This window comes from Pistacia vera, unplaced genomic scaffold (assembly GCF_008641045.1).
Source record: "Pistacia vera cultivar Batoury unplaced genomic scaffold, PisVer_v2 Contig441, whole genome shotgun sequence".
In the NCBI taxonomy this organism is placed as follows: domain Eukaryota; kingdom Viridiplantae; phylum Streptophyta; class Magnoliopsida; order Sapindales; family Anacardiaceae; genus Pistacia; species Pistacia vera.
The window spans coordinates 869,199-894,915 of NW_022196270.1; the positions used below are offsets into that span (position 1 = coordinate 869,199).

At 38.9% G+C, this 25,717-nt stretch overlaps 1 protein-coding gene across 1 annotated transcript; it reads right to left on the bottom strand.

The window, feature by feature from the left end:
- Positions 1–529: 529 nt before the first annotated feature.
- Positions 530–25,509, bottom strand: LOC116144302 (auxin transport protein BIG). Its single transcript, XM_031429769.1, has 14 exons — positions 25,164–25,509; positions 24,866–24,972; positions 20,097–20,262; positions 13,894–19,982; positions 12,800–13,405; positions 12,435–12,615; positions 11,086–11,320; positions 6,474–11,012; positions 6,165–6,387; positions 5,247–5,651; positions 4,780–4,923; positions 3,477–4,499; positions 2,212–2,715; positions 530–1,539 (listed from the first exon to the last, which is right to left on the bottom strand). Exons 1-14 carry the CDS (start codon positions 25,420–25,422, stop codon positions 715–717), a joined length of 15,306 nt encoding a protein of 5,101 aa, XP_031285629.1. The 5' UTR covers positions 25,423–25,509; the 3' UTR covers positions 530–714.
- Positions 25,510–25,717: the final 208 nt, after the last annotated feature.

A 25,717-nucleotide genomic window follows, 5' to 3' on the forward strand; every position in this document is an offset into this window, starting at 1 on the left:
TTAGATCCTTCACCTGTCGGGTTACAAATTTTTTTATTCAATAAAAACCCTAGAAATTAGAACATAAATCCATGAACAATTGAAGGTTGGAATATTAGGGCTTTTGAAGAGAAATGATCGATGAGTGCAATGGTGACAACAATGTCAATTTCTGATAAGTGAATTGATTGGAAATCGCAAAACAATGTCATCGAAAGGGCTTGCTGTCACCAAGATTGGGGAGGCAAACCAGAGAAGGGTGAGATGGGTTTTAATTAGGAGGTTGAGGGAAGTGTTTTTATAGTTATGGGAGTCTTGTCATCACCATAAACAAACCGTATTTGCCGATGTTGGTGGTGGTGTTTGAAGTGTTTTTATAAGATTTCAAACCTATAGAGACTTATATGTAATTTTCAAGAGTATTTTTGTTAAATTTCAAACTTTTGGACATTAATCGACCCAGGTCAAACCAGTTAAACCAGTCAACCTAAGACCTAACCACTTTGCTAGGTTTCACCTTGAGTTGAGTTTTAAAACATTGCACTGTAAGTTTACCAGGAAGAAAATAAGAATGATTTTATTTCGAAGAAAAAGGAGCAATATGTATTAAATTGGATATTCAAAACCCACTTGTTCAGGGGAAAAGAACAAAAGACTACATTATACATATAACCATGGAAAATGCAGCTTGATTAAAACTCTACCAACAAAGTAGCTCCTATATTGGCCTGATCCTCAGACTTTACCAGCATTAATTGCATGCTGCACAAAGTCCTCACAACGGGAAAATCCACCAGTTAATACATCAGCTAAAACGCCAATAATGTCGAAGGCCTCCTGCAAATCACTGGCAGAATCCATGTCGTCCAGCCACGACAGCAACTCTTTGGAGAGAGCCACCATTTCCTTCATGTTAAATAACCGATCTTTCATTACCACCTCCCAACCTTCCAAGCTTCCACTCTCCTCGTCCCCCTCTGGCCCCTTTGACGTTCCTTCTACTTTGATAGGTGTCACATTTGCTGATTTTTTGACCTTGAAAAACCGCTGCAGCTGCTCAATCAAGCCAGTGTAGACGAGAATTGGTCGAACAATAGAAAGTAGCTCATCAGTACCACCTGATTCTGCAGTAGAGCTTTTGCTACTACTTCCTGATTCTAACCCGACAACATTTGTTGAAGTGGATGATGCCCTAGCCATTGACCGGCTATGGGTGTGCTGCATGTAAGTATGGTATATCCCACGGTTCAAGAAGGTGTGACGGTGTTGCAACCAGGACTCATAAGACTCTGATAAAAGTGAGTTCACCATCATAAACTGAACAGTTTCTTCAGTTCCCACTGAAGGTGTTCCCGGAGTGGAAGGTCTAGCTTCTAACATGGAAGTGTTTATGTATGTTGACACAGTCTTTGCCAAGCTACGGCGCTGGGAGGGGCTTCCATGTTCAAGAAGGTGACGAGCCATTTGGATCATGAAAGGCAGAAATTTGGAGTTGCTTTCTCTTCCACCACCTCTGCTCTCTGCACTGAATGATGCCCCAGTTGCAAATCGAGCTAGCATCTACATCACAAAGGATGGAATCAGACATAAACATTAATTTCTGAAACAAATTACAGAAAATTCTTTTTAATTAACAGAACATCTATGAGAAAGTAGGACAAAAAGCATCTGTGTCTTGACAAAATCCTTATTTTTCCCTCTTTTAGGAGGAACAGGTTTTGTAAACAAGATATAGTTCAAACTTCAAGTTTAGAAGATTTTATAGCATCTCTTTCATGATCAAATGATACAGAACCATCTAAGTTCAGATTAATGTAATTTCATTCATAACAAGCATTTCAAACATATTTCAAAATAATTCAGAACAATCATCATCCAATACTTTCTATCTTGGTAGAAATATACGAGATTTCTTTTGACATAACAGTTGTATGCAATTTTTAAATCAACATTCTAATTTAAAGTCTAGTACAAAATACTAAGAGTAATGCTACGGTCACCGGGAGTAGTGCACCGAATGATGTGACGCAATCCTGACCGTCGATTAATATTAAGTTATAATTAATCGACGGTCAGGATTGAGCTACGTCATTTGGTGCACTACTCCTGGTGTCTCTATTATTTTCCAAATACTAAATGTAAACGACTCACTATGAAACTTGCCAATTTTGATGGGCAGGAAAAATACTAAATCTAGATGAAAAAGGTATAACATAGAAGAAAGTTTCATACCAGAACAATGTCGTAAGTCAATAGCCGAAGCCGACTCCCATCGGCACGACCAAGAGCATTGAGGTTATCCCAGTACTGGTCAACATATCGGACATACTGAGCTATTGGCACAGATGGACCTCTCACTGGAAATAAGGAATTACAAAGAGATTCATTGTTCCTGAGTGTAGCCCCCTCCCATTCTTTCTTTGGATTCTTCAGAGCAGCATCTGCTTTTTTGGCCTCCTGATGACATTGGAAATGAATGATATTGAAATAACTGACAGTGGTATATACACACTCCCCACGAGCACTTCCTGAAGTACCAACACCAAGGTTCACCCGCTTGCTGTAAGAGTAAACTCCCAGCAAGTCAGCAGGCCTCAAACTGTAGCCTTCCCGACAAACCATGCATGCCAAACCATCTTCTTCCTCCTCCACATCTTCTAACCCTTCCAAAATTGGCCTAGCAACAACAATTCGCTCACCACCATCCGAAGCTAGTTCTTGACGCATTCCAAGTCCCTATAACATTTGGAGAGAGAGAGAGAGAGAGAGAGAGAGAGAGAATCAGTAACAGGCCCATAATTTTCCTTTAAATTTTTTTTCCAAACTAATTTAAACCAAATCCCTCTCCACTCTTGTGTAAGCGGGATTTGAATCCAAGACCTACTGTAGAATCCCAAAGTATTTGACCAACTGAACTAAGCTAGTACCCATGTAATTAACATATATACCATGTCTGTTGCTTTTTTTTTTTTTGGCTATAACATCAATAAGCAGATTGCACCATTTCTTCTTCCAGGTAGAAGGCAACATATTTGTGGCTTCAAGCCAACGAACAATAATTGGACTAACAGAAGAATTGAGGACAGAACATGCTTAAAGTGGGAAGGAGAGGGAGGGTAAAGGTAAGAGAAAGTCACCACCTAAAAGTATGTAAGAGTTATATTCTCATTAAAAAACTACACAACTTCTACAAAAACCTTGTCTCTTTTAGACTTTTCGTTGATAATGAGCAAGCCAATGCAGAGGAAAACTTTCAGACCAAACAGGTTATAAGATAATATAAGAATGAAAAAGTATGGTCAAAACTCTTTTATAATTGACAAGTATAATTCCAGAAAGAAAAATAACAGAGAAAAGTGAAAAAAGGACGTTTAAAACTACAGGAAATTTGAAAATTCTTTCTCTAAAAAAAATAATGAGAAAAAAAAAAAAAAAAAAAAAGAACATGTAGGGAAGCAGTTAGATGTTTGAAGCAAGGAACTTAATTAGAATATTACCTGAAGCAATTCCTCCCTCTTCCTTAAAGCACGGCGTCTCATTTCATCTCTAGTGGCATGCCGTAACCTACGAACCTTTTCTTCCAAGAATCCATCTCCTTTACCCTCTTTATCAGAAAGTGTGTCTAGTAAGTTTTCAGCCCTGGCCCCAATCTCATTTTCTCCAGAGACTCCTTCCAAAGCATGAAGCAAGGGTAAGATGCCTCCCTCATCAATACACTTCTGAGTGGCCAAGTGCCCCATTGACAAGCCCCTCAGCATAGACAATATATGGGGGACAGATGGCAGTTTTAAACCCACTGCCCATTCTGTAGAGGATTTATAGCCAGCCTGCCCTGCAACAGCAAAACTCTCTTTTAGATGTTTAACAGCAACACCCGTTATACCCTTCTCTAAAATGATGTCCTTCAATCTCTCCCCACATGAACTTGTCTTAAGTGACTCTGAAACTCTAACAAAATTTTCGACTGTAAACATCTGCTTGGTTGCTTGCTGAGCAATGTTCTCATCTTTAGGGTTGTCTTCATGTTGTTTCTGCAACTGGTCAAATTCACCCCAGTCTTGTAGGTAAGGGTTAAAATGCTGGATGAGCGCTTCCATTGCAGCAGGCTCACCATATGTCAAATAAGGCAAGATTCTTGCAACCATCTCAGTGTTCCTCTGTTGTTTATTTGATTTAAGGCCAGAAGGATGGCACAATCTTTCCAGGAACATAAGAACTATTTTCTTGGCCTGTTCGCTTGCACCACTTTCCTCACTAGTGACAGTTAGGACACTATGAGAGATGTTAATATTGTCACTTTCATTTGCCTCCAGTGTCAGACTCTCCACAATCAAAAGAATGCCTTCAGCTGGTTCCATGGCATCCACAGAGAAGGCACGCCTTGCAGTTTCAAGAAGTAGACCTAATGCTCCAAGACTTAACAAGGCTTGTCTGTTTTCTCTTATCTTGCAGCAGTGCATGAGAAGATCGAGAGCAGCAACCAATTGCTCTTGGTTGGACTTCAGATCATCACGCAAACGCTGAACATGTAAATTTTAAAGTCAGATGCTTTAGAAACATCTTGTAGTAAATTTGAAAAATGAAGAACTATAGTGAACTCCAGATCCATTGCTATAAAATAATAGAACTAGTAAAGCCTGAAATTTAATATGCAAAAGACCAAGAGTTGATATAACTATCTGAAATGCAGAATAGCTGACCTAGAGTAAACAGAGCAAATATATGAGTAACCTATATGTAAAAGTGTAATAAAAACCATCAAAAATAGCTTCAACATCTTTAATTATTTAATTTATGCACCTGGATCATGCCCAATAAAATTTCCAGCCCACCATACTCACGAACCGCACCAGCTATGGCAAACTCGACCTCTGGATCTTGTGATTCTTCTCTATCTTCCTCCAATTCTTTAATCATAGGTTCAGTAGCTTCACCATCCAAACCCTACCATTGTACAGAAAGAAAAATAAAAAAACAAAGTAATGCATCTCTTCTGGTCAACACAAATTTAAACAATTCAAAGTGAAGTTTCATCAATGATCGCAAATTACCGCAAACTTAGAAAGAGTGCATTACTAAACAAACAAAAAACACGATTATGGCGACCAAGAGCACAAACTTTAAGTATTAAACACACCGATGTACATTGAAAAAAATCTCAAGACATGAGTAAAAGTCAAATTCGGGCAAATTATAAAAGTGAATAGTCAAAAAGCAAATTTCTTAAGTCATTTTGAACCTCAAGTTTTCAACAAATAGCAACAAACCTGAAGCCGATAAGTCACTGTCATAGGTGGGCTATCTCTGGCTGATGTCATAACGCTAGAGGATAACAAGGTAGAGTTTGCCATGGTACTTGAAGATTGACTGCTTGACTTCTTCCAGACTTGCTCATAAACTTGAGCAATGCTCAAATCAAGAGAGATAATATTCCCAGCTACCAGCAACTCCATGCCATAGTCATCTTCAAGAAGGCCTAACAAATCCAACTGATGGCAAATTTTATTTTTTACATCACGCATAAGTGGACCAATCTCAGCACTGGAATAAGGATTCTTAGTCATTGATCCCCTGATAAACTCTTCTTGAGTGTGAGCCTTGTTTAGAACCAACAAATATACCGACTCCGGTTTTGATGGGCAGATCAAATTGCAGAGCTGCTCTAAGATGAACTGAATACAAAAAAGAAATTTAATTACAAACAGCAGAACAATGTAAACAAACACAACACACATATGCATAGCTCATAATTAGAGAGTTCAAGTTTATAAATATAGATTTGTTTGAGAAATTTAAAACAAAAATTACATCTAGTAAATGAGCCACAGTACAGCATCAGAGACAACAAATAAGGCAAAAAGTGGAGAATGAAAACATAGAATCATACATAGCTTGGTAAACCAACTCAATAGGTAATATGTATACACAAAAGTTTGGAAATGAGGAGTTGTTCTTAATCACTAAGTTTTCCACTTCTTATCTTTTTTATATTTTGTGACCAACAGGACCAAGTTATTCCACAAGGTTACCTGTGGAGGTATAATAAAAGCCATGTTTTTCGTACGCCTAACAATTCTTGAGATAAATAGAACAATAAGAAACCCAAGTAAAACAAAATTAAGAGCCGTCAAAAACAAAATTCCTTAGCCAAGAAAAAAAATATAAATAAGAGAAAGGTACTATACCAAACAAGTTCGTCCTTTTTTCTCCTCTCCATGGATTTGAAGACCACAAATACAGGCCCGGATAAATTGACGCTTATTTTCACTGCTTTCAAGCAGAAGACTGTCAAGAAGATCTTTTAAAAGGCGATTGCAATCACTAATCAGCTTTGTTTTCTGCACTATCAAGCCGCGAATGACAATAAGAGCCTCAAGGATTTCAGACAGCAAGTTCTCTCGCATAAATCTGCCATCACAATGAATTCTAGAAGATAAGAAAAATGAAGGAAACAGCTCAACATTATAACAAGATTAGTGCAGTGGCAGTGATACCTCGATCGAATATTTGGAACCTCTAAAAATTTGCCAAGAAGCTCTATAAGCTTGTGAAGGATGAATCCTTGTGAAATGTCAATGTGCAGACTCCTTTCTAGAGATTGAATATTACCAACTTCTTGAGTAATTAATTTACAAATTGTAGTTAGACCTCCCCGTACTGTTAAGAATAGACGAGAATCTTCTGAATCAATCATCTTAAAGAGCAATTCAAAGTATTCTGAAGCACTTTCACCAGCAGCAAGAGTTGCCGGAAATAAACCCATCAGTAAGTTCAACAACCGAAACCGTCTGGATGGACTTTGGCCACATAGTAAGCTTATCAGCATGCTCATTTCTGACCTGATAGACTGAGAACAAGCACTCAGGACAAGTTCAGTGACCCAAGACCCCAGCTCAAATGATGATAAGTCACCTTTCTTTGTCTTAGAAGCATGCCGCTTCCACCTAAGTGAATATTTGAGAGCCAGGTAGTCATGTCTCTGAGGCCGAGATCTTTGGCCAACACTTCTGACAGCCTGAGACACTTTGTATTGCCTTCTAACAAAATCAAGATATGATGCTCCCTTGTCCCACTCTGAATAACTGAGTAACTGAATATCCTGAGTCTTGTTCGAAACATCCCAATTTCTTTCTTCTGGTGCAGATTTACTACCAGTAAGAGCACCACTCAAAGATCCAGATAAATTTGAGCTATTTTCATCCTTCAGTTGCACAGCAGGAGAAGATTTTGCCACAGCTTGCTCTTTATCTGCTGTATCAGGCTTTGGAGGAGTACAGGCCTGAGATACAATCCTCAGACAAGGAAGTATAATATGCTCAGATATGGCAGGATGCTTGGCACCCAACTTAATAGAAGAGAACAACAGCTGGAAAACAACACGCAATCTTGATTCCCAGAATTCATCAGCCAATGAACACACTTCCGATAGCAATAACAACTCCTCACGAGTGGCAACAGCAATGTCCATGGAGCGGTGATGTTCAAGGCAGTACATGACCTTCCTCTGTATTAAATTATTCAATTCAGTTACTGCATTTATATCCCCCTCGGAGAAAGCACAAAGTACTGCCCTGGCTTGGACACAAGCTGACTTTGGACCCTGATGAATATTATTTTCAAACAATTCAGATAAGATCCCTGCCGCAACAAGTTGTTTCTTAGAAATCTGATGCTTTGATAGCACTTGTAGGATCTCCAGACACTGTGTCACAAAAGTAGTTGCACAGCCATAGCAGTTATTTGGAGACCTGGAAACTACAAATCGGGATGAAGCCACAGCATTATTTGAATGTTTCTGGTGCAAATAATTCATCAAAACTCGACGAAGTCCCTGCAACGTCTGAACACTTTTGCTGACAGAATCGAAAGCAGCTTTACACTTCTCACCATATAGGACACCAAGAAGAGCAATTTTACGGTTTATCTTACATGAAGGCCCAGGCAACGAAACCATCATTTGTTGGACAGAGTCCTTCTGTTGTGAATCCAACTCATTTTCACCAATGCTTGAAACAATCTTAAGAAGGGGCTTCTTGAAGCCCAAAAGCTGCTGGTACCTCCTATGAGCATTTTCTGATTCCGATTCTATAGCTGCCAACCCCTTCTTCATATCTTCATCATTCTCCATGTTATCAAATGTAAAACTTGGCTTTGCCATGAAATTGAACTCAAAGCGTCCATATTTGCTATACCCACACTCATTGCACAGAAAAGAATCCAGATTCTCATAATTAATGTTGCGGCATTGCCTGCACTGATATGCATTTTCATGGCAATTACCACAAATCCCATGCTTATCAGTGACAGGTCGACTGCAACGTGGGCATTGTAATGGTTCAAGGGACAAAGCCTGAAGGTTTTCATAGAAAGAATCCAGCTCAATCATAAAGTTACAAGCAGTGATTGGAATGGGAAAATCTACTTTCAGCTCAGTCTGATTGAAAGCAAGATGACAACTTTTTGCACGCTTCCACAAGGACCAATTATTTTTCAACTCTGACAAGTCAGCCACGGGCCGATTGTTGTAGTACAGGTTCAAAACTTTCACAGATTTTGACTTACGGGCATCATGAACATTCATGGTCACAGTTTGTATGGTGTAACTCCCTGTACATTTCACAATGATACGGTTGTCAGTAAACTTCGTTTCAGATTTCAGACTTTCTAGCTTCATCCTGCTATAGGGTACCTCAGGGGAGCTACAGGCAACACAAGGCTCACTCTCAAGATAGTAACCATCAAATTCCACCAAACCACTCAAAGTATTGTATATGCGCGAATTTGGATGATTAGCTATAAGCTCATTTTGCAAATGAAGTGTCTCAAAGATGCACTTAACTACATCCGGAGTCAAACAGTGATCCACAAGCTCAGCATTCTGTTGCTTTGAACTGTTATCAGGTACCTTCCCCAACAACAAAGTAACAAGTTCAGTATACTCCACAATATTCTGGCCATACATAGGTAGGTATTTCACTTTCAGCAGGAGATTCATCAAAATTGTTTCCTTGAATACATGCTTTCCATGGTGCCATGCACCGTAAAGAACACACTTGGCCTCAGCACGCACAGAGCTTGAATTCCATTCAAGTAAAAAGCAATCAATAAATTGCCTCAAGACCTCACCATCTTTGTCAGTGAAGATGGATACAACTGCTTCCATATCCAAATAGGATTTCTCTAAACCAGATTCACTTCCATCCTCACCCTTCTTTTTCTTCTTGGAATCCAGAGAATGCGATCCTGACTTATTTGAACTTGTTCCTGAATCCCCTGCATCAGCCTTCTGTAAGGAGTGACCCAAATCCTTTCCTGAATAGAATGCCAAATTTAATAGTTTAAGAGTCTGGATGACAGACTCTTCACTGAAGTAAAACACTCCATTCATCAGAAATGGCAAAACATCTCCATTCCTCAAGCAGTACTTCTGCCAGTTCCGAGGCCGTGCAGCAGCAACTTCAGCCATAGTAGAAAGGCACTTAACAATCTTAACACTTCTCTCATATGGGATAGAATTCTGGAAGCCGCCAGATTTATTTACACGTTTGTAGAGTCTCTTCACTTCACTAGAAAACTGCCAAGAGTCTCGAATGTTGTAATAATGAGTTTTGCTTCCACAAATATGCAGAAAAAGTCTCCTCGCATATCTTCTCACAAATGTTGTATGAGGATTATTGATGTAACTGCAAAGGACATCCTGATATGCATCTAGCTTCAAATCCTTACCAGAAGACAGCTTGTAAACCTTTTCTTTGTCCCCACTCTTGTCTTGCTTTTCAGGTCTAACTAAGGTGTATACCAATCGGAAAGCATTCTCTAACAATAGCCTGTGGTAGTCCACAAAAATATCTGTGCGATGGGCTTTTGCATATGAATCTGAAAAGAAAGGAGAGAAGTTCCCTGCAGGTAAATCTCTTCGGACAGTAAGCAGAGCCCCACATCCAGAAGCAGCATTCATATCTTGGCCTTCAAAATTAGCAGCAGGGGACTTGAAAACTTGCACCAGTTGCTGCAGAATATCCATTAGATAATCCACAAAAGCTTGATTTCTAAGGGAACTACATGCTCGAAGCAGCTGGGATGCAAAGTCATTTTTCATTTGATCATCCAAGGACGACTGAGATGCAACTGATCCCGACATCTGAATACTGCTTTTATCATGAGTGTCTGTGTTCCCACTTGGTTTGGAAACAACATCAGTGCCAGGTTGATGCCAGTTTCGGAGCATCAAGGTAAAGAACATAAAGACAAGGATTGCAACTTCTCCGAAAGAAGAACGTGTTCTGGCTACAAAAGGTTTGCTGAGGTTTATTTCATCCAGAAACCATTTAATTAATTTCTCTAAATCCAAACTTTCTGGCTTTGAGCTATCTATAAAAGGACCACCAACAGCAGATGACAATCTATAGAAGAGTTGCATAACAGGGATAGCTTGAATCCCAGAGGTCATCTCCATCCAACCTTTCAACTGTCTAAGAAGCTCAGAGAGAAGCAAGGAATTCACTGCTCGTTTTGAAGCAGAGATTGAAACAGGGTCGGTCATGGGAGCAGAAAATTCTCCAGAGTCATTGGGCTCCAAGACATGAATTGAGGGCACAGAACTCTGCACGCTGACATCAGTTGTCACAGACATCAAATTTGAATCAGTCACGTCATCTGATGAAAAGTGGATTTCATTGCCATCTCCTCCTAATGATTCAACTTCAATTGGGATTGCTGTCATAGGATGATCTCGAGAATGAGGAGGAGGAAGCCGGTCTGCATCTAGCACTTCATAACAAGCCTCACATAAATCAAAATCTGGGCAAATAGTGCAATGCCATCTCCGTCTAAGTATAGGAACAGTGGTGCAGCCATCACAACAGTATTGAACGGATGAGGTAATAGAATCTTCTTCAATCACAACCTGTGTATTTCTACTTGGTGTCATAGCAGGAACTGAGGTAGATACTGCATTATCTGTCACATCATCTGCCCCTAACATAGTTTGCTTTGGAAATGGAACCTGCAGCAATCTTGATGATATTGCCAAGCTGAAAAAGAAGGAACTAGAAGTTAACACCCAAATAATGATTAGGCAAAGCAGAGGACAGTACTATAGAATACCTGCTGGAAGCTTGAACTGCCTCATTAGGGAAGAACAGAAGTTTCTTAAATAGTTCAACAGCAGGTGCTACAGAGCTCACTGTTGTATCCTTTCCATGTAACGACAGACATTCAGCATAATTATAAATGAGCTCCACAGAGGAAATAACAATGTTGTTCATGGTTTGTGTGTCAGGCTGCTCTAAGTCCAAAATTCCCCAGAGAACTTGCATAAGCCCATCCATCACTTCAGAACCTATATCAAAGAAAAAGATAAATAGCACAAACCAAAGTACAGAAGTATACACAATTATTCTTTTCAACAACGCCCTCTAAAAGCAAATGAATGTCCAGTCAATCATTCCAATAAAAAAGTATATTGGAACTCCATCCACCTAGGTATGGAAACTCAATTGGATATTTACAACATAAAGAAATAGGCCAACGCCCAAAAGAAAAAAGAAAAAAAAGATTTCTCACATAAGCAGCATGCATATATTGTGTTAGCAACAAAAACTACAATGACTAAGCTGATAGATCCATCTCAAGCATCAAAACAGTTTAAAGAATCTATCCTTACCAAACGAGGACTCTTACAAATTCACCAGAACACAAATTTAAAATGCTTCTACATTTTAATCATTGCCTTAAGTTCAACATTTCTCTTATTCTCATATAAGCAACAACTAGATGTATAGAACAACAATCAAGACCACCAAAAGGCTGAAGAAGAAGATTTTGGAAAAGAAAAAATCAACAGCACAGCAACTTCAACAAGAACAAGCAAAGTCCTAGAACATCGGACAATGTATAAAGACATAATGCTGTTAAAGGTTAGCAAAAGGAGGAAAATTTAAACATAATATATCAAAACCAAAGAAACTAATTAGCAAGCAAAGGGATTACTTCCACAAGAGCAGAAGGTTAATATATATCATAAACCAATTATTAAAAAGCATCCTTTTCTTGTATGATCAGTTTTTTAAATTAAAATTTTATAAAAGAAACACATGATACGTGGGCAACCCCACAACAATCTTGAGCAACATACTAGAATATAAGGAACATGTCACACTTCAAAGCAAGTAATTAAATGATGTAATATGTTCAGGAAAGAAGCTCGCTTGTGATAAATGGTAGAAAATGCAAATGTCATATAAATGGTACAAAAAGCAAAAAAGGAACCATTTTGGCTTAATCAACAGTGGATAATTGTGCTTTCATATAGTCACTTCATGTTTTAACACATTTTAGCTTTGTTCCAGGTGGTAAACAGGCAGAGTCAAATTAATAAACTGCAAATCAACCTAACCACAGGCACACAGCAAACACACAATACAGAGATACAGCATCTAGGACTCTGAAAGTACCATTAGTCTCAAGAAAAGATGCCAAATTAGATCGACGGTGCAATGCAATCTTTGATACAGCACGCATCTGAGCAGTAAACTCTTCAATAATCCACCCTCCTGTAGAACCGCCTACTCCAAGCCTTGATGAAAGCGCAGATGTCGATTTCACAACCCCAAGAAGGCGCATAGTGTCCTTAACCTACAGGAGAAAATTCCAATAAGTGATCAAAAGATATTAGTAATAATTGTATTTTTGTTTTTCGTTTTTTTTTCTTTTTTTGGTTGTTTGCACCCGGGGGGTGGGGGCGTGAGAAAATTATATCTTCACTAGACAGATCCAAATTTGCCTTATGTATTATGAGGAATCATCATTCAGCACATACTTGGTAATATATATCTTTTTGGGGGAACACAGCCTGCAAGACACGACAAGCAGCAGATTGCATCAAAGGTTCCCTGTCACTTTCAAATATTATTTCTAGAAGCTGCTTGCACTTGAGCTTGCTCAGAACCCCTTTCACCTCCTCCTCTTGTAACCTAGAAAGTGGATAAAACCTAGCGAGAAGTTTAAGACCATCCGCTACCACCTGGTCCTGAACTGGAGCCGACTGCATTGTCCGGCACTTTCTCCCAGACCCTGCAAGCAATGAATTGGAACCAAGGGCACGAGCTTCCATATCCAAAACTGCATCCATTTTTTCCTTCCAGCCAAATTCATCCTTAGCTCGACCATACACTTCAAGTGAGTCTATTCTAGGTAGAGCAGAGCCATTAGAGGTTGGCCCAATGGAGATTGAGAATTCTTCGTCAGAAAGGAGTGATTCAGCAACTGTAAATGGTATATCATACCAGGACCGCATGCCCTCATCTAACTTAATCACCCTCTGGAAAATGGTAATTTCAGAAGGTATATGATTTGCTGAAGTATTACCCACGTGCACACGAAAGCCAACCATGACGATATCAGGGTTTGAATTGGAAACTGATATCTGAGAATAAGACCCAAAAAAAAAAAAATTTCTTACACATTAAGAAGCTTAATACATAGCAATACCATATGGATCAGATTAACAACAATAACCAAAAATCATTATGTAACCACCAAAATGATATGAAGCAGGACAGAAGATTGGAGACCAAGCAGAAAGCATCACAAAATTAAATAAATAAGAAAATCCTAAACAGCAGACCAATAAACAAACACTATTAGACATTTACAATACTTGAATATAATAGGATAAGGATGAGCTAGTTTACACTTCTGCCAATACAACAATGTATCATCAACGATTTTGCAAATAATCAGTCACTTCTAGCTATCCAATAAGGCAATGTCATGTATCCAACAGTTAACAATACATATTGACCATAAAAAACCCAGAAGTCCAAATGTGAGAACTATTCTATATACCTAAAGAAAAATGTTCATTAAAAATAAGAAGCTAAAACAGAAATTAGAACCTAAAACAACAAATACCTTGAATCCAGCAGGGCTTGGGCTTTCTAGAGACCCATCTTCGGATGCCAAGCTCTGCTTAGCTCCTTCAGAATCACCATTCCTAATGGCATCACCACTTAGTTTCACATCAGCTGTAATGCAGACTGTTTTCTCAAAGAAATCAAGGGGGAATTCTGGCTTTGTACTAGCATATACTTTATTGTTCAGGATATTAGCACCCAATTTTTTAACTTTCTCTGCAGTCACACTAGTAGCAGCATCAATGCCCATGGGAACATGAGAGTATATCTGAAGGCTACCATCATCATGTAAAACAAGACAGTGGGCCTTGTCTTTGGATAATGGCTTGTAAGCAGTTATCCCGACTAAAGGTGAGGTTGAGTTCACTGCATGGCGCAAGTTCTGTGCAAATAACTCATCACTTCCCATGGAAACAGCAAGTGCAGCATTTGATTTCAAACTTGATAAACAAAAAAATAAGCCACTGCCAGCCAGCGATTCTTTCCAATGATGCAGTCCAGCTGATCTCTGTTTGCCATCTTGTTCCTCGTATATACCAGAGATCTCAGTTAGAGATGTTGCATTTGGATTTAGCCGACCAACCCAAGTTGTACCATCTTGATAAGAAAGAAAAAGTAATTTATAGGTTGAAGAAAAGTATAAAGACAAGCCTTTTGCATGAATTTCTCGGTCCGGAATTTGAATGATTTCCTTCAATGGTGTAGCCCCCACATTACCTTCTACAGACAATTCTAACCTGTATACGCTTCCACAGTCTGAAAGAAGAATAAGAAACATCCTTCCCCGAGAAGCCACTACAAGTGTTGCATCCACAATCAAGTCATCTGGCAATGTGAAGTAGTGCATAGGACTGATATTATCCTGGGAAAGATCATATATCTTGACAAACCTGTTAGTAACCACCATTAACTGAACTGGAGAACCTGGAACCCAATCTATACGCCTGATGTATGCACCTTGCAGAGCAAGTTCAATGGCAAGACGGTCAGTCACCTCACCTCGGGGATTCAAAGTGAGAACTTGGCAATCTTCATAGCCAGCAACAGCAAGATAGTTCTCCACCAGTGAATTGAAAGCAAGATGAACAATTTCAAAGCGAACAACATTCCTTGACAGAGGCTTAACATTGGTTTTGTCTGCAGTCACGGGTGCAATGGTAGCTTGTCCTATTAACTGTCCAGCATCAAATATAGCAACTTTGTCACCTTCTCCAACAGCAAGTCGACCTCGAATACTTACACTGAGCAAAGATTTGACAAGAGAACCACTTGCTAAATGTGATTTAAGTTCTCTGGCATTCGAATAATCAGCCTTTATCTTCAGGTCAAGTGACCCACTTTTATATGCCTTCTTCAATTGCAAAAGATCAACACCGTAAGAAAGCACTTTATCCTGGCCCAAAATGATTCTCTTATCTTTTGAAAGATTAGATTCTCTTCTGCTAGTTACTGAAGGCAACAATGAAGAACAGAGTTCAAGCACATGCCCCTCAAAATCAAGTTCTTCAAGTAAATTTGGCATCGCATCTTGTAGCTCTCTTGTAATGGATAACCTGAGTGAGTTTTCTGTTTCTGTACTGACATCCTCATCCAGATCTGAATCACTTTCAGGCAGCTGATCTGCATCATCTGTGAAGGGTAAAAAGGGCGGAAAATTACTAGCACCACGAGCAGGTGCACTGTCACTACCAGTATATTTTCGAGGCTTCAAGCACTGACAATTGCTACCTCTAACACCACCTGCTCCACAGTCACAAAAAAATCGACTTGAGCGAGAATAAACAACACGATGACCACGATGACAAACTTTTGCACACACAGAACAACAGCCTTTTGATACTGTCAGTTCACATGTATAGCAAAAGTACCAGTGTTGTTCCATAAAATTGCTGCCACTGGAAGTAAATGTACAAACTTTGGATGCAAGGGCCCTTTCACTGTTAGGATCATCTTCTTCATCCTTATCTATGCTGGCAACCTCACCATCAGATGTTCCATCATCCTCATCTTCATCTACAGAAGTAGCATCACATTCCAGAGGCAAGGATCCCCCCTCTTGATTTCCACAAAGCACCAAAGTCTCAGAATTTTTCCGAGATCCCACTGACCTAGAAGCCACAGGACCCAACATAAGACTATTGCTAGAAAGAGATTTCCCAGAAGACTTCTCTGGAGTACTTTTAGAGGACCCACAATCACTCAAGACTGTTCCAAGAAAGCCAAAGAGAAACTTTAGCCCCGGAAGCAAAAGCTCATCACCAACCAGCCGGTCCATTAGGGTCACTATCTTCTTCAAGAGCAATTTCATTGAATTCTCACCTCTTGAAAGTTGGACAACAAAGTGGAAATACGACTTGGCAATATGGATATCAAATAGTGTAAATGCTGTTTCAAGTGAAACTAGCACAGCTTCAAACAAATGATTATGTAATTCTCTTGTAAGCAATTCGTCAGGTGAGGATACAAGACTCAAAACAAAACTCATGGTTGACTCCCTGAAAGAAATAGAATTTCCTTTTGCAAAGTTGACCCTATCTGATGCTTCCAGTTTGCAACCTAGCAGCCTCTTCTCCAACCATTTAGACAGAAGAAGCAAATCCATACCTAGGAATTTCTTTTGTACCTTCTGCTTAAGAAATATACTGAGGTCTCCAGACAAAATATCGACAAAGAAGTTAAGCACTTTTTGATTTACTGATTCAGAGCAACAATTTTCCAGGGTGTCGATCAGAGCCAACATATCACCACGTTGCAACCCATAGAACTCTTTCACCTGTTGAGAAACCTCTTCTGCACCAAGATAAAATTTGAATAAAAGAGACTTTTGAGGGTCCTTCCTGAGGGCATCCATGGTATCAATGGTCTTTGTAATTACCCATTCAAGGATATTACTGTCACTCACTTGTTGGGAATTGATGTCTCTTAAAAACCCCTCCATGTTCTTCATTAGATGCAAGTCAGAATAATCTGTCAATTCCCAGCCAGCACTCAAGTTACAAAAAATAGCTTCACATTTGTCATGAAGGCTTTCAAAAATCTTATCAAACTTAATGAACATTACTGAATCAAGAATCTGATGAAGTAATTCAGTCTCTAGGCAAACATTTACAAGAAAATTTTCCATTCTGGAAAGCCCATCTAGAACAAAAATGATCCCTCTGATGCTAAGCACACAAGAAAGAAAGACTCCACCAGGAGTTTGAAGGTGAGATGGAAAACCATGCAGCATGCATTCCCAGAACACCTTAGATGAGATGCCCAAAGTTCTTTTGTCAACCTCATCCAACTTTGGTAATAGGAGAAAAATAGACTCCAGCTGGCAAGAACTGGAGCCGCTCTTCTCCAGGAGTTCATCCTGCAGGCCTTTGTCCAATCCAGAATGTTTGAGAAGCAGCAGAGACGTAGACCGATCAGCACCATTCTGGCTATTATTTAAGGTAGCAAGGAAAGCTTTCTGATAAGCCTGTAAGTACCTACTCAACAAGGATGACAAAATTCTCATCAACATTTCAACTTGACCAGCTTCAACTAAGCAGGAAATCAGGCCTTCTGAAACAGTAACATAATCAGTGTCCCAAGATGTGTTCTCTGTCCACAATGTACCCAGTCCAGGGACTTTATTCTTCTTGGAATATCCCAAAATGCCAACATTTAACAAGGATAGTACCAATGACAACCACGATCCATTTCTTAAGAAATCCCATCCTAGTTCCTCAATGTTTTCTGGTATGCACACATCATCTAAATGCTGTAGCACACCAACTACAATATCTGCAAAATTACAATCCTTGCCAGTAGTAGCATTAAGCTGCCTCACCAATGAATGACTTATGTGAAAGAAATGCCCCAAATTAGATATGTCCAGAGTTTGAGATTCCCTCAATGAAGCAAGCTGAGAATCCAGTGAAAAGCCCCTGGAAGGAATATCACAACAAAGTACAAAAATGTATCTTTCAACAATAAGGTCTTCCACTGCCACAGCTTTCCGCCCTTTCCACAAACCCAAAATCCGTGAAAATGTCTCCCGGATGTCACCCCAACTCAAGCATAAGGAGTCAATAGCTGGTTCATCCCAAGAAAGTGAAGTAGGAAGGGCAGCAAAATCAATCAATTGATTGACAAGGTTAGTTATAGTAGGCTCCTCTTCAACCCAAGAACCCATTGTGTGCTTGACTGCAATAGATGCCCAGGAGGACAAATGATCATTGACATTATTAGGCATATGTAACGCATAACTTGGGCCTTCCCTCAACTTTGATCGTAGATCTTGAAGCAATAATGGAGGACAATTTTGTGGGTAATATATCATATGCCTAAGCAGTACTATCAACCTTGAAACTAGTAAAGCCCAGCAAGACAATTGTGTAACATAGAAACCCTCAGATGGAGCATCAAATCCTCTAATAGAAGAAAATACTAGATTTGCAAGTGTTGCCTTTTCTCCTTCGGATGATAAGTAGAATGCAATAAGAAGAATCTCCATGTGAAGAGCAGAGGGAAGAGTTCCAAAAAGTTCCTTGAGACTAGGAGATTTTGAACATACTGTTCTTGCCCTTTCAACAATGAAATGCAGAAATCCTTGGTAAAGTTTTGTTCTCAACTGACAGCCAGGCAAGCCTACCCGACAGAAAAGAGTGTGAGCCAGCAAGGTCAGGCTCCTATCATTGTAAATAAACATCCCATTTTCAACATTTAAAATTCTATCAACCAGGTATCCTTCAAGTGAATCAGAAAGAGCATGGCATGTGAGAAGGTTCTGCAGAAGTTCAAAAGAAAGTTCATGGATCTGTCCAGTCTTACTCTCTTCATGTAGAGCAGCACTGCTGTCAGAAGTCTTGACTTCAACACATCCCTGAATGTTGAGTAAAGAAAGCAAAATATCAATATGACTCTCGTTGAGCTTTTTGCAGGCATCCTCAAAAATAGAAGGTAGCCATTCATGAGAGAAAACACACAGTTTGAGAAAGCTCAACAGCTCCATAGCAGCTTGCATTGGCATATTGCAATTGCTAGAACTAGAGCTGACGGCAGCTACTGGTTGATCATATCCATCAGATGATCCTATAGAGCGACCACCCTCTGAGAAAAGATTACCAAAAAGTGCTTCATCTTCATGGCAAACTGCATTATCCATTTCTGTAGGACAACTTGCTTTAGAACAACTGGAATGTGATCTCTCCACTTTTACCCTCAATTTTGCTCCTTCGGAATGAAGGAAAAACATAAGATGCATCAGATTGTCCACCCACTCTTTTGAGGATGGGAATACTATTTTCACTAATTCCTCAACTGCGAACTTCTTAAGCAAAGGAACCTTCTCTACATGTATGCGGCATGAAGGGGAATCATTCAGTATATCAGCACTGGTAAGTTCTACGTCAAGCTCCTTGAAATCAACAGTCTGATATGACTGCTTCTTGAGATCCTGAATTAGTTTTAATATGAAAAGAACAGTTCGAGGGAAGTAAGCTAAGGGTACTTTTGGGTTAGCAGTAGAGTTGTTGTATCTCCATATAGAAGAATCCAGGTTATCCAATACAGAAGCCACCATACATGCTTGAATATTTTGAAAGACATTGCTGTTGCAGAAAATAACTTGCACAAGATGAAGAAACTCTTCCAAAACCAACAGTATAATGCTCTCAAAACTACCCTCAGCAGAAGCATGATTATTTGCAAATTCAAAGCCAGGTCTAAACAAGCCAGGGGACACATCTGCAAACAAAGCAACTGCTTGCAACAAGGAGGAATCGTACTCCACATAAGGAACGTCCTTCACAAGACTTCTGAGTAACTTTAAAATCCTAAGGCTGAAAGACAGTCTTTTGCGAAAATTTGTACCCACTAATTTCTCATCAAACGTATCTGGCAGTTTAACCAATTCTTTACAGAGAAAAATCAGACGTCGGATGCATTGCAAATGAGCAACTGCCCAGTGCTGAGATAGAAATAGTAAATTATTTGAATCCTGGTGGGACACGGGTCCACTGTATGCAGAAGGCTGCCTATCAGGTTGCAAGCATTCAGATGCTAATGTCATTAAAAGTCGATCCACCGGTTTCTCTTCCCTTAAGCAACTTAAACCACCTTAAAGAGAGAAAAAGAAGAAAGGAGGAGTGAGATGCCTGTGTGTATATGAATTCAAAAGATCAAACAACACAATTGGAATACTCTATAAGGGGGAAAAAGGGCATAGATTACCTTGAAGACTGCATTTTATGCGATTATCCAACACAACATCACCAGAATCACTAAAATCCTTTGGCAGCAACTCTACAAGGCTACTTACAGAATAAAGTTGCAATTGTTCAAAGACTCTATCCATTCCATCAACCAATGCTATCTCCAACAGCTGTAACATATTGTTCTGCAATTTAAACAAAAGTTAGCCCATTCAAATTTGAATTAATTACCAGAATTTAAGGTTACCTTAAAAAAAAAAAAAAAAAATTTATAGAATATCAAACTTGAATGATGAGAATTAATTAACACGAAAGGTGACTTAAACAGAACAATAGAGGAAACCAACAAGCCAAAAATATTATTAATTCATACGCAGCTGCTGAACATCAGAAAGAACAGCTTTGGTTGTACAGAAGCTTCTCTGGGCTCTTTTTTTTTTTTCTTAATTATAAGATAATTCAAAAAAACTTGAATAAATTGAAGAATATATTACAAAGAGGGTGTTTCGATCAAGGGTATATAAGATAACAAGGATAATCTTCGTTTATTTTGCAAGATTTCGGTGATTGGTTTGCAAGTAATAATATATTACGGGAATCTTTTACTGCAAATAGTGTTTACTGTTGGTAATGTGGGGGGTAATCCGATGCCCTCCCCCACCCTTGGGATTAAAACATTATGGGGTAATTTGGAATATGTTTGTTTTATTATTTTGAATAAGATTTTTGAAAAGTAAGAGTTGGGTGGTTATTACGAAATAGGATTTAAAAATTAACAAAAACACCTCTCTAGGTTTGTTAATTTAGTTAAACACCTCTGCAATAAAACATTGAAAATTAACAAAAACACCCCCACCCACCCATTAAATGTCGGCAGCCGGCCACCACCGCCGGAAGGTGGCCGGAATCGCCATATCGAAGCACGACCGGCTGGATCTGGCCGGTCGTGCCCTGATATGGCCTTTTCCGAGCAAATCCATCATGGATCTGGCTGGAAAAGGACAGATCTAAGGCCAAATTTGGCCATGTTTGGTCGTCAACGATGGCCGAACATATGGCTGTCGTTGATGGTCAACGACGGCCATATTTTGGCCATCGTTGACGATGATCTACGGTCAAAGATCTAGCTGCAGCTCGCGATCATAAAAGCTATGGACTTCGGCACTTAGAGCTAATCGAATCTTATTCAACCTTAGATGGGAATTAGGGCAAAGCCTGGGGTTGTCTCTGCCTTCTTAACACGCGACACACTAACTTGAAGTCTGATTTTCAAATCTCTCTCTACCTTCATCCCGTGACCTTCTCGTAGTTTTGACTTGCTCTTAGGCTACAGCTGACCGACTTCACGAGCAACTAGGAACAAAGCCTATCAAGATCACAGACACTTTAGAATGAGACTTGACACAGGATGTGACGGATAAAGCTCGCGGTATGCGCTAAATTTGAAGCAACGAAAACAGAGAGAAATTTACCCGCTATAGAGCTAAAAGACACAAAAAAATATATATATATCGATTGTGCATTTGCCGATGAAGGAGTATGCTAAGGGATTGAACAAGTGCTTTAGGTAGCCCAATCACTAGTAGATAAAGACCCAGACGCGGGAAAGGCAAAGGGAAGTAGCAGCTCCGGTTTTTGCATGGGCGTAGAGAGCTGTAGGGGCGGAGGTAGCAGCACCTACTTTTCTGTATGTAGAAAGAAAGACCCTGTCGTTTATCCATAATTTCGACCAGATTCAAGGTGGATCTGGCCGAAAAAGGCTAGATCGACGCACTATCAGCTAGATCCATTATACCAGTTTTGGCCACCTTCCGGCGGTGGTGGCCAGAATTTAGCAAATGTCGGTAGGTAGCGGTGCTTTTGTCAATTTCTAAACTTTTTTCTGGGTGTTTCGTTAAATTAACAAACCTAGGGGGTTTAAAAATAATTGAATAAAATAAAAAAGGATTTTCAGAATAGGGAAACAAATGTGTATTTTGGGTAGGATAGAGATTAGATAGTGCAAAAATACTGAAACAAACACACTCCTGATTTTTCTACTCATTTTGCCCTTAATTAAAAACCATTTTGGACACAATTGTCATCAAATATCTACCAAATAACAATTATCCAACCCCCCTACATTTGAGAAATTAACTAAAACACCCTAACCACCAAAAAGTTTATAAGTTAACATAATACCCCCAGCCATCCAAGACCATCGCCGGCCATGACTCACCCCTGCCAGCGTCAGTCGCCATAATAGTTCATGACCAGCGAGATTTGGCTGGTCGTGCAACGGTAAGGCCTTTTTCGGCCTGGCCGGAAACAGTTAGATCTAGCCGTGAAATGGCCATAGATCTAGTTGTATTTCAGCCATGGATTTGTGATCCATGACCATTTCCAGTTTTTCCGACGCATGACCGACCATATACGGCCTGTCGTGCGCCATTTCGTCGACTGCTAGCAATGGCCGGCGATAGTGGCTGGCTGCGGGCACTGGCTTGGGGTGGGTAAAGGTGATTTTGCTACAAATTAAAATTTTATATGGCTGGGGTGTTTTAGCAAAGTTTCAAATGTAGGAGATTAAAAGAAATAGTTCAAAAAATACTAATAAAAAATACTATTATATTAATATTTAAAAAGAAAGGCAATTTACTAATTTATATAACATACCCACCTATTTATCCTCCCAACCAAACATATTATTTACCAATTTATTCGAACCAACCAAACACATTTTCTAAACATTCCCAATAATCTTCAAAGTGATCTTTTTTTCCGTTAATATAATATCCTCCTATAGTAAAACATTATATGATCCAAACACCCCCAAAGAAGTATATAAGCTGCCTACAGTACCATCTATACATGTTGAGGCAAGATAGCCTAGAAACAAAAACAAATAAAAGATAGAGGACATAATAAAAGGACCTGAAAACTACAAAAACAGTAAAACTATACTCCTATAGTCACAACACTGCAGCTTCCCAATTGTTAAGAATAAAGAAAAGAGGTACATCATGAAATTCATGTGGATAGATGCCCAAAGCATATCCCAAAACTTTGGTTTGTCCCATAAGAATTCAATCTTATCCCCTTTTGTCTTTTCAAATATTCTTCTGTTTCTTTCTATCCAAATGACTCGGAAGACAGCCATAACAGCCCTAACCCATAAAACAGTAGTGAGTCTCATGATCAGAAATTCTATCTTTTCATCATGCCAACCCACCCACACATACACACCCCGAATGACAGAACTAGCTAAGGATAATTATAGAAACAAATATTCAATAAAATGCAGCCATCATATATCACATTCAAAACATGAATATGATCCAAGGATAATTATAGAAACATTGAATGTAAATATTATAAATGGCTTTAATGTTGAGTAACTACTAATTTATTAAATTATGTCATCTTGTTAAATAATCAATTTAAATACCATAAATGGCTTTCATTTTGTCTAAGTGCTATTTTTCTAAAATTATTTTACTTGAAATATTTTATAAACCACAAACAAAACAAAACCAATCAATCTCATATTAAATAAAAATTAATTAATTCATTAATTAAAAAAAAAAAAAAAACTAAGGTGAAGAACACTAAACAGATTGCTTCTGAGAACAAGTGCTTTAATTTGCAAAAACTAGCTAGTTTTGTTGGTAAGATCTCAAGGGTACACAAGAGTACTATCCACACTAGGGCTGGAACAGTTTGGTGTTGTGGAGGAGGACAATACGAGGAAAAAAATATGCAAAAGGAATCTCCATCCCAGCATCAATTCATAAAACTTTCTTTCGGTCAGATGTAATCGCCCAAAGTCGAAGAAAACTATTAGCTAAAAATGTAAATCACAATGGATATGGATACTCTCTATAGGGCATTATAGTTCAAAATCTAACAAAATTGCAAACATGCTATACTTACTGTTATGGCAGATAAGAATCTCTTATCAGTAATCCAACTTGCAAACAATGGGAATTTTCTTTGCAACTACCACCACTATTAGTGAATAATCAAACTTGCATACAATGGGAATTTTCTTTAAGATTATCAAAACTATCTCTAAAGAATCTATTCCTAAATGAGGTTTAACAAAAGCCAAACAGGATTAGATGAGACCCTATTAGGCAAAATATGTAACATCAACAATATATAGCATTCATTTGAAATATTATTTCCTACAAACAGATTTGACATATATCAAATTGTTGCACATCTTTACATTTTTTCAGCAAATGCGGTGTTTGAGGAACCGCCCTCAACTAGTTTTGAAATATGATATGCACCCATGTATAAATTGTGTGTAAATAGCCTGGCATATATCATCCTTGTTATAAAGTATTTAATAAAGTATTTATTATGTATTATATATTCTTGCATCTGTTACACCGTCATATGCAGTTAATTCAGGCTGGCTCTATAAATTGAGGTCCGAAACTGAACAAAAAAGATCTGTTCCACTCTTTTAAACTCAAACCAAGATCAGACCAACATTTATGAAATCCAAACTAAAATACATCCCACCCATGGGGCTTGGCCGAGTTAATTAAACTAAACAATAAAGGGTGTGACACGGCAGACCAGTGGAAGCTAAGTTTGAGAGAAAGAAGATAGCTAAAACAATAACAATCAACAAGTTGGATTATGCTTGTGGGACACTTAGAAACATTTTAGTTACCTATTCAAAAATAAGATAAACCAAGATAAAGGTACCATCACCTTCTATTCTCTCCCCCCCCCTTCTTTAATTAACAGCACCTTATTCGCATTCTAATTTAACATATCAGAGAAGTTACAAACCTGTACGCCGAAATCATCGGTACTGAACTCCGACTTCTCCAAATAGCAAATAGCAAAGTCCAGCAGCTGCTGCACGACAGCAACAACTAAGTGTCCCGCTTGTTCCACTGTCCACACAATCACACACAAAAACAAAACAAAAATAAGCCAATCAAATACCCCACCACAACAAAATTTAAACGAAGAGGGAAACAAAAACACAACCACCAAATTAAAGCATTTCCAAATTCGAACAACAAACAAAACACAAAAATAATACGATCAAGCAAAACAAAAAATAAACAGCAGCAAAACTAACCAGATAGAGATCGAGAAGAAAAGGCGATCAAGTGACCGATGGAAACAACGAACTGAATCTGTTCATCGCTCCAACATTGAAACCCTAACCTATCGGAACCATCTCCGATCGGCCGGACACCGTGTTGGAGTATCGCGAGGAAGCTTTTGAAGCCGAGATTGACAGAATCATCGGAGCGGAGACGGTGCAAGAGATCGAGAGGCGAAAGCTTGTGGTCGAAGAGAGATTGGCAGAGGTCTGATAAGTGTTCTAATGCCATATTAGAAAGAGAGAAGAAGAAGAAGAGTAGTGTTCATGAGAAGGAGTGAGATGAAGGATTTAGAGGTTTATAAGAAGAGAGAAGGGCGGTGAAGAAGAAAGAAGAAAATGTGTAGCTTCATTGCCAAGGGAAATGTAAAGCTAAAAGCTAAAGAGATTCTTATTGGATCTTTTTACTTTAGATTTTCTTTGCACTTTCTTTGTAATTTTGTAATGATGTAATTAACTCAGTGGTGCCACGCGGATGTTGAAATAAAAGAAAATAAAGTGATTGATATATTAGCTTTATACATTAT

Coding starts and splice junctions, on each gene's coding strand:
- LOC116144302 (XM_031429769.1), bottom strand. CDS start 25,422: ATGGCATTAGAACACTTATCAGACCTCTGCCAATCTCTCTTCGACCAC. Junction 6,388..6,473: donor GTTCCAAATATTCGATCGAG/GTATCACTGCCA, acceptor TTGTGATGGCAG/ATTTATGCGAGAGAACTTGC. Junction 1,540..2,211: donor TGACTTACGACATTGTTCTG/GTATGAAACTTT, acceptor TTTGTGATGTAG/ATGCTAGCTCGATTTGCAAC.